The sequence below is a fragment of the Oenanthe melanoleuca genome, chromosome 5 (genome assembly GCF_029582105.1).
Source record: "Oenanthe melanoleuca isolate GR-GAL-2019-014 chromosome 5, OMel1.0, whole genome shotgun sequence".
NCBI classification, from domain to species: domain Eukaryota; kingdom Metazoa; phylum Chordata; class Aves; order Passeriformes; family Muscicapidae; genus Oenanthe; species Oenanthe melanoleuca.
The window spans coordinates 19017387-19027471 of record NC_079339.1 but is presented as its reverse complement, the minus strand read 5'-3'; the positions used below and the strand labels follow the sequence as shown (position 1 = coordinate 19027471).

General features: G+C 44.8%; 1 protein-coding gene across 2 annotated transcripts in view; it reads left to right on the top strand.

Annotated features, from left to right (window-relative positions):
* Positions 1-3517: 3517 nt before the first annotated feature.
* PAMR1 (peptidase domain containing associated with muscle regeneration 1) overlaps positions 3518-10085 on the top strand; it is a 56148-nt gene continuing 49580 nt past the window's right edge. For both annotated transcript variants that reach the window (XM_056493444.1, XM_056493443.1), the window contains exon 1: positions 3518-3781. In XM_056493444.1, coding sequence (XP_056349419.1) covers positions 3709-3781 — 73 coding nt within the window. In that variant the 5' untranslated portion in view covers positions 3518-3708. The remainder of the gene's footprint in view (positions 3782-10085) is intronic.

The following is a 10085-nucleotide window of genomic DNA, read 5'->3' as shown; positions in this document are numbered from 1 at the left end:
GAGTTTCATCTGAACTTCATTTCCCCCTGAGATACAAATCCTTTCCACACTCTCAATGGGTCCATTTTCTTTTATGATGTCTTCCCAGTGGTTTCTTCATATATTGTTTGAGTGGGTATTATTGGGCAGCCACTAAAACTCAAGACCTAATTCCAACAACCTTCTTGGGAGCATGTTTGAGTCCAGATGATTCAAACTCTTTCTTTGGCAGAAGGCTCCTCTAGTTAAGTGGGAATACTGCCCATAAAAAATAAATGGGCTCCAAATGTTCTTGTAAGAAGGAAGTCCTGTGAAGGCATCTATTCTGTAGCAGCAGAAGAGAATAACATTGAAAATCACAGATTTCCTCCTAGCAGAACCTCTGGAGCTTTGGACAATGATCAAGAGCACTTGGGACAGAATTGTCTGAGCAGAAGTCACAAAAGCAGAAATTTTTCTGGCAATGTTCCAGTAATAGAAACAAGAGATTTCCGTAGTTTGGGGGGAAATAAAAAGTTCACTACAATTTTAAAGACTGAAAAGCAATCATTTTTATTTTAAGTCCAAACTTAATTTATTCAGAACTATATATCCATCCTTAATTATTCTTCACTGAGTCCTCTCAAGCAGGACAGTTCAGAGCTACAAGTACCAAATGGGATGAAATTTCTGTGTTCCACTCTGGACCTGACACTGTTTTTCAGGATATGTGCCTCAGCTCATATCCTTGCATGTCACTTTTCCCCAGTATAAAATAATGGCATCCTTTCTGTTTTTGCAGGTTGGACCACACATTGTTTTTCAAATTTCATGGCAAATTATTAGAAACATGAGCTAGTGGTATTGATTGCACATTAATTATTCACTCAGTGGTCAATAATTAATTATTAAAGGTCTTGTTTTACTCTAGGGTGAAATGGATTGCTAGGTGCTTGGGAGTTATTATTATACAATAACTCTATCAGTCTTTGCAGCACTCTGTTTTACAATTCAGTTTCAGAGGAATGTACTTTCCAAACCTTTACATCCAACAGTAAGGCAGATACAAACCTTGAAGCCAAATGCTACAGTGAGATTCCTCAGCAGCACAGACACATGGTTAAGAGCTTTTAGCTTTCTTTCATGGGGGATTACATACAACCTGAAATATTTGGCTGGTGCACTGTGCCTGGTTTGGTCCCTGCCTCTTACTAGGAATGCAAGAAGGGCATTCAGGAGCACTGTGTAAATTGCCCAGAGTAATTTCTGGGACTAAGGCTACATCCCAACAGACAGCCCATGTAAATAGGCCACTTGTGGGCTCATGACTGAATTCTCTTTTTTGGCTGCTGAGCCATTCTCTAAGGAGGCAGTGGATCCACCAACTAAACTGGTTTTGCAAGGTGCCAAGCTAAGCTAAGCACTGTAGAGTAATGCTGAGTGTGGTGGCATAATTACATTCCCTCAGAGACAAAAAAAGATGTCACAAATCTACCAGTTAGCCCTTTAGCTCACACCTCCTTAGTACAGAAGGGCCACTTTTCCACCCTAAAACAGAAGGTGTCCCTGCAGAGTTGATTCCTCCTGCCAAGACACAACTTCATCTACTCCTTTTCTACCACTGAATGTCTCACCACAGGAATTGACTCAAAGGAATAGCTGTGGCCCTTGTGGGTATATTTTCCCCAGTGGTTCTGGTCTTTATGAAACCAAGTATTGAGTCCTCTATGTCTGGCCTTAAAACTCTTTTTCCATGTCCAGCCTCATTCAGTGCTCTGTGATTTGCATTCACTTTACACACCAAACCCAGATTTTGGCTTACATCCCCATGAGCCTCCCCCTCAGAGATACCTAAGCCTCAGACATCTGTAAGTCAACTTGTAGCCCAAAAGGATCTTACTAGCTTAAATAATTTAATTGCTTACTGGAAAGACTGGATAGGAAATAAACTAATCATGAATCCACAGGCTTTAAAACAGCTTAGTGTTTCTTTGAGAAGATGTAAGAGCTTCCCATTTTCACTGTTTTCATCTACTCTTGGGGGCTTAATTTTTTTCCTCAGTTTTTTCCCTCCTGCCACTGACCAGCAATGGCTTGTTAGAGGAACCCAAAGCTGGAATTAGGAAGGAGTTTGGAGCATATATGTATGAATGATCAGAAAGGAGCAAGGGACCACCAAGGCAGAGTTTCAGGACCCTGGGGCAAGAGATGTGCATCAAGGGCTGCAAGAGAACATAGTAACTGAGCCATAATAAGGCCCAGTGGGACTTGGAGAGCTTTGGTGACCTCCTGAGCTGCAAAGCACCCAGGGCAGCAGTCAGGCTGGCTCAGCAAGGATTATGCACCATAATGATTAAAATCTTGGCACCCACCTCAGGTCTTCTTCTATTGGTATTATTAATGGTAGGTTTGTAACAGTGTTAAGAGATTTGGAAAAAAACCCCAAAACTTTGGTACTGTTTTATATGGAAGGTGCACAAGCCCTGAAAAGACTGTTCACAGTGCAAAGTCAAGAGGTTGGCAGACAGACAAGCCTAGAAAGATGTCTAGTTAAAGGAATTCATCCCATGAAAGACCACCTGAAGGTGTAGGGGATTTTGCACTGCACTAAACTACTCAAGGCTTCCATTGGCAATGGCTCTCAAATTTTTGAGGCTGCTCGACATGCCTGAGTTTTACAAAGTGCTGTAGGTATTCGTTAAAGTTTTTGGGTTACTTGATTTCATACTCCAAAGCAAATGCCAATTTTTCAAATTTCCCCCCTCATATTATATGTAAATTTTGAAATCTTGCTATAGAAATCAAATTGAGAAAGTCTGATTTAGAGGCAAAAACCCATAACCTTTGGAAAGGATTAAAAATGGTTCAAGAAAAATTTTAGAGAAATTAAGGCTGATATGAGTTATGGATTCAAGACCAGAAAAAAGTCAGTAGCATGTGTTAATAGAAAAGGCAAAACAAAATATGACACAAAGATAAAATCCAAACTAAATGGTCTCCTTTGTTTGGATTAAACATTTCCTCAATATCAACATGTTCTGACAAAACATTTCAATTTTGCCAAAATTGCATTCCCTGGCAGAAATGGACAGTAAAATGGTTTTGACTAGCACAAGCACATGTATGCCAAGTGATTCCTTTTGTGTGTTGTGGTTTTCATCCACTGTGGAGTGAACTTTCACTGAGCCTCATTCATTCTTCTGCCCCACCATAAAATGCACGGCTATTTTAAGCACTGTACAGTGAACAGTGTCACTTGGCCAGGCTGCCCAAAGGCAGGAGTGTGGGACAGGAGCCCCCACACCCAGCCCTGCCACCCCTGGGGGGCATCAGCCCGAGGGCAGCCAGGACCAAGTGCCTCCTTCTGGAGGTGCCTGTAACTTCAGCTCACTGGGATGGCTCACGGAGAGGGACAGCTGCATTTCTCCTTCTCCCCGCTTTGAAACATCTTTCTTTACATAAGGAAAGCTGCTGTCTCTGTTCTGAGCGCTGAGCCAACAAAGCCATCACAAAAGGGATCTGCTGCCAGAGTCCAGAAAGGGTTAAGGCAGCACTTGGAGAGGTTTGGGGTGACGTGTGCTTCTGGACGCCTGAGAAGTCTCTTGAAGGTAGTTCCCCTCTGGTGAGGATGGGAGCGTGCTGAGGTCTGAAATCCGAGATCCCTCGCAGCCTGGAGCTGGTGAGGTCCCAGTACAAGCTGTTTGCTGCCTGCCCTTGCCGAGCAGCCCCAGCTGCACTGGCCTGGGCAGCATGGAGCCAGCACCCTGGACACTGGTAGGACTCACTCTTCTCCAGCTCCCGCTCATCTCCTGCTTGCCAAGAGGTACTGTAAGAGAGCGTGTGTGTTCCCGGCACGGTCGGACGAGTCCCTTTCCTTCAGTGTGGCCAGAGGGGTTTGATCTCCTGCGCTGTCAAGGGAAGCAGAGAGATCTGCCCGGACAGCAATAGCAGAAAGAAGGGGCTCTGCTTTATGTACTTTTTTCTTGTCAGCATGAAGTGTGTGTGTGTGTGTGTGTGTGTGTGTGTGTGTAGATTTACCCAGGAATGATTTTCAGGCAAACTTAATAGCCTTAAAGAGAAACAACTGGCTGAATTTGTTTGCCAATGGCCATTAAGAAAAAGGTATGCAATCACTTTGCTCATTACTCCTTTTATTTTCTCAACACTCAGTGCTACGGAAATGATGATAAAAAGAGGCATTTAAGTCTCTGAATTGTAAAGCGTAATTTGTTTAGTTTGGCAAGACAGAGATTTTCCTCTCCAGCCCCAACACCAAGAATGAAGGCAAGGGAGAAAAAAGTGAAGGAAAAAAAGAAAACAAAACCCACACATTGTTTCCAATCTGGGATTTAGTTCTTCCAATATTATTATTTCGAAGGGGAAGCCTTGTTAAAGCAGAACGATCTTTTCTTTACTCAAGCCCCATCCCAGTTTCTGCTGAACCAGCGTGTATTATCTTGATAAGGGTGAGCAAAAAGCATTTACTGTTGAGTGCAAATTTGCTGTAGTTATGGCCAGGAACCTGGGCTGGTTACACCTGGAGGTGTCCAGACCTGCTTGCAGCAGCCAGCTGTCAGCATCCCTGCTGCTCTCCTGGGAGCTGCAGCCCTAAGGACTGGGAGCTGAGGTGCCCTCAAGTCACCCACCCTTGAAGCTGCTGCATATTTCGGCACTGCTGGCTCCTCTTAGCAGGGGAGCTGTCAGACCTCAGTGACTGTAAAGAACTGGTGTCAAGGATGGTGCATCAGAGGGTCTGCCTCTGCAGTGCCCTCCCCTGCTGACCCTGCAGGACACAGGGAACAGGGCACGACCAGGGTATTCACCTGCAGCTGTGCTGGGAGGCTGCCCTCCTGCCAAAGCTCCCCCTGGGGCACAGGCACAGAGAGCTTCTCCCCACCTCAGTGCCACATGCACTGCCTTGTCCCCTGTCCCTGACATGTGCCACCTTGCACACTGGCCATGGTGGCTCCGTGGCATGTGCCGTGTGCTGGAGTGGCACAGAGCTAACCCAGCCAGAGGCAGAGCATCCCTGCCACAGGCTGTGGCTGCCAGGCAGCTGGGTGGGTACAAACCCTCCTGCTGCAGGGGCAGCACATCTCTCTCCTGGCAGGAACCTGGTCTGCAGGGTAATCTAGCACAGAGTCCCCTGGGCAGCAGCGGCCAGTGGGACACCAGGGCTGTGAGCTTTGGAGGCAGCGTGCTGGCTCCCCCAACACCCACTCCTGGCACACCAGGAGCAGTGTGAGCAGAGCCTGTGGGACACAGGGATGCCAGCTGTGCCCCTTGCCCCTGCCCTGCTGCTGCAGGGCTGGTGGCACTTGCTTGGCAGCAGGAGGGACCGGGAGCTCCCCTCAGCCACAGCACAGGGGCTCTCAGAGACAGGGGAGCCACTCAGAAGTGCAGTGGCCTTAGCATGTCAGGGCAGGTTGGAAAATAGCGTTTTGTCTCCTCCCCACAGATGTATCCAATTTTTATCCATATTTATCACACCCAGTTGCACAGGGCCTGCCTCGAGAGCTGGGGGCAGGAGTCAAGGCGGTCTGGGAATTTATTTTTTGGAATAAACTTGGATTGCAAGTGACTCATGTTTCCTTAAAAATATATGTGTGTTTTTGTGTGTTTCTGCCTATCTAAACCCTTCCCAACCTCTCTTCCCCTCCCCCTCCAACCTCTGTCTAGAGAAGTGAAGGCCAGATGCACTCAGACACATCCAGATGCATTCAATCTTAGCAAATGGGTTACTTCAGTTCACATGTTTAGGTTCCTAGCATGGACAAAGGGAAAGAGCCTTGCTTTTTATTTTGGAAAAAAGCTGGGGTTACTCACTTTTGACCCTGAGGTCTCTTCAAGTAGCTCCCAGGAGTCCCTGCAAGCCTGCCAATGCCCAGGAATTTTCTCTCCAGCAGCCCTGAGCACCACAGGACGATGCAGCTGTCAGCAGCAGGACCTCCCTCGGGCATGTGTGTGCCCCTCTCCCTCCTGCAGGAGCAGGGGCATGGTCGGGACCAGCTGGAAGGAAAGCCACAGGGCAGGGAGGCCAGAGATCAGCAGGGACTGAGGCTTGGCAGACTGAGGGCACCTCCAGTCCTTGGTTAGGCTGGACTACACTCTCCAAGGGAGCTGAAGGACTGCAGTTTGAGGAGGGCTGCTGCTGTCTGTGTGGACTATTTCTCTCTGGTCAGCACATTGCAGGTCTCACACCATTACAAGGGGCAAGTCCTCAGGACAGGTCCAGCACCACTCCTCTATGTTTAGGACCAGCACATTCTCATGTTATGTGGTCATGAATTTCAATACTGCAGCTGCTTCTTCTCTGAAGGTTTCCAAACATTCTCCCCTACTGCAGAAGTCTAACATCATCAGTGCTGTCACTTACTCAAAAGTTCTACATTTATTACCTGTTCCTGTTCCTTCTCTTGCAGTACAGAGAAAAATTCTCTTCCTGATCATACTAGTATAATTTTTCTATCCCAGAAAGAGTTAAAGCCTAAAGGCTAATATGGCAGCCTCTGAAGAGCCTTAACCTGCCAATTTCTTCCTGCCACAGCTTTTCTCAAATGAAGCCACAAGGCCACAGTGCCACTAATAAGATCACAAATGCCAGGTCATAAATACTGAGAAGAAGCTAAAGGAGAGGGGTATGTAAAAAAGACAGTCAAATTAGTGTGCATTCATTAAGTGGACAGACTCCACTTAGTATTGTAGATTTCCTCCTGTGTTCTCCCACTGGTTTTGATTTTCTTTTTAAATAGAAATCCTTTCTTTTTGCCTCTCCCTTGCCACTGTGTGAAAGGACACACTACTGGCAGAAAAGGATGCTAACTCTGCAGAAGCTGCAGTCTAATTATTCAGCAAAGGTCTGTGACCATAAAGTAGGCACACTGAGTAAAACTAGAGCAAGGATGTATTTTAGCTCCTCTTTTAATTAGCCTGGCTGCTGAAAAGAGTAATAGGTACATAATTTCCAAAGAGAAGCAAGTGGTTTTAGAGACAGCATTATCCCTTTCATCCTCTTAACACATCAAATAGACAAATAGACATAATTTGCACAATAGTTTATCTGAGGCAAAAAGGTTAACAATAAAGACCTGTGCTTTCCTTTATTATTAAGGGCTTGGGTTTGCCAAGAGCCCCAGTGAAAGTCTCTTAAAGGAAACATCCTTCTTCCCTTCCAAGTTGTCTTCCTCCTGGCCTCACTGAACCCAAATGGAGAGTTTTAGTATTCATTAGTTTCATCCAGTGCTTCACTCAGAGCATTTCCTGTGGTCAATGTCCACACACCTGGTCATTGTGGGGTGAGGCCCACTTGCATACCAATACAATGGCAGTAGAGCCAAGTAAGAAAGGAGCAGAAAAATGAGATGTACCTAAAGAAAGTGTAAGCTGCTGCTAGGTTTCATCTCTGTTAAGCTGTCTTTTCTTTAATGAGAAGTTAAAGAATCCTTTCAGATTAGAGAATCCTTTCAAAATTATTACATGGCCAATCATTCCCTACTAACAGCCTTAAGAAATTGCTCCTTCAAATTCAACTGCTTGTTTCTTCAGCAGAAGACAGTAGTTGTTGTTGAGCAGCATGTTGAAAAAATGAGATGAAATCAAATACAAAGGAGCATGTTCTCATCTGTGGAACATGAACTGGTTAAATAATAATTTTGAAAAATCATCCTCTATGGACTCAAATTCTAGAGATGTATCTATCTGTTTGTACCTGGTCTTACTTACATTGTACTGTTACTGCAAAAGGCATTTTTCAAAGCGATTTGAAATAATATTTCTTAGAGATTAAGTAGTGTTTACCAATGGATAAATTGAGGCATGGAAGGGAAACTTTTGCAGGATAACAGAATGGACTTCTAGCACAGGAAGTTCCCTCCAAGGACAGGTAGGGCAAACTGGTTTTTTGCTCAATCAGTTGCCTGATCCCTCCACATAGCACCTACTGTCAGCACAGATACAGGAATGGGAATGGGAATGGAAAGTTAGGGAGAGGAGGGAGAAAAATATCCCATCTTAGCAGCAGCATGGTCTTATATTGGCTTAAAGTGACTGTACTCTAAAAAAATTCTCATCCTTCCAAAGAAGTGGAAGACACAAGAGATAATTGGTATAATTGGGCTTGCTTGAATTCACTGTAGTTCTTAGCTACACAGTTTTCCCAGCTGTCAGATCTTTGGAGCAGAAATCCTTTTCCATCTAGCAAGGTATCTATGTTATACAAATTCACTATGGCTAAAGATTAGTCAGCTGAAGCTGACATTTTACTACGATGAGCAGCCCGACCCACCCCTGAGGCAACAATGTGCTTGTGAATCTGTTCCTGAATCACCAAGCTTTAAGGCTGATCTCAGCCCCGGGGATGAGGGGAGGCAGCAGCATCACTGAGGTGAGTTAGCTTTGGACTGACACTGCCAACAAGGAGGACATTGTCTGGGAGCCTTGCCTCCAGCTGCTGTCCTACCAAATCCATCACCGACAGCCTCTAGGATCTGACACGCTGTAGGGATTAGCTCTTGCTAGCTGCAGGTGTTGGTAGCAAGCATGAATGTGCTGCCATCTGAACCTGGAAATATTGATCTCTCTCACAGTGCTGCTCAGGCTGGAGCCAAAGCATCAGGTGAAGTGTTGTGTTGGGCTGTGCCAGGCTCCTGAGCCGAGCCCTGGACGCTTGCGTGCTTTCCCCGCACAGGCATTGCTTGCTTGGTTTCCATGGTCTTGAGCTGCTTCCATGTGAGCTGTTTATGCCTGGATTTAATGGGCTTTTCTTCCATCATTAAAATCTCATAAATTAATCCACTGTTTATTTGCCTGTCCAGAGTCTTGTTTGTTCTTTGCAGCTAAATATTTTGCATGGGTTGTCAAGCAGCTTCTTCCGGCTTGTCCCAAAATCAAAGACACAGTCACTGCCTGCAAGCCAGACTGCCTGCTTTGGAAGATTATCAAAGTAAAGCTCACAAAACACCCCACAATTATCTCTGCCACAGCTGGCTGAGGCCTTGCTTTCAGTATTTCGCTCAGTCAATAAATCTTCCCCCACTTTTCTGTGCCTCGTTCTCTTCTGTTTTGGGATAATAATGGCCAAGTGTGTGTGGGGGAGCTGCCAGTGGCTGCCCATCCCCAAACACACATGGGGCAGCAGGGTTATGCCTCTGCCTCCCTGGAGCACAGGCTGAGCTCAGCCACACAAACAAACATTGATTACACACATAACTGACTCTCTGCATAACCCTCTTAAACTTCTGAGGCAAAGGTTTTTATTTGCCTTTCTTTTTCGGTAGCCCAGAGATAAAACAAAGGGATCCTGCTATTATTCAAGGGATGCATAAACTCTTCAATCATATTTCTTTAAAGAATAGCTTCTAAGCACCTCAAAATAATAGATTCCATGATTTCTGTGAAGAAAATCCTAGAAAGGCCACTTTGAAAAAATCTCAAATCCACGTATTTCCTTGTCAAGGTTATATAAATTGCCAGACTTAGAAACTGAGAACCTGAAAGGGAATTAAATTGTCAGTAAATCAAAAGACAGTTTATTTTCATTGTCTAAGTTGAGACAAAAGAAGTGACAAAGCAGCAAGTATAGGCAGCAGCAAGTATATTTTTACAATCTTTTAAGGGCCAAGATCTGCTGCTCCCTTCTTAACACTAAATATTACCTCAAGGTCAACTTATTCTACAAATACACACATTTGATCCACCAAGAATAAGTGTGGCCTCTACTTTTTGGCTCTGTTGTGTAGACAAGCTGTACATATAAAAATAAATATGCACATACACACATTTGCACTCTCTACCTACCAACATGTGTAGGTACATGGGTAATATTTTAGGGAAGAATAGAGTAATTTAGGTTGAAAGGGACCTCTGGATGTCACATGGTCCAGCACACCTCTTGGTGCTAACTTGAAAGTTAAGTTGTGCTGCTCACAGCCTTATCTTGCCAGGACTTGAGCTCCTGCAAGGGTGGAGACATTCCTTTGTCACCCCAATGTAACTTTGCCTGTGAATATTTGGATCATTGTCATACAGACAAAAATTTTTCTTGGATAATGCATCCACTTTATTAATCAGCTTCAGCAATCTTGAGATAAATTACAATTTTATCTTGAGTTAGAAAAAATGAGAATTTG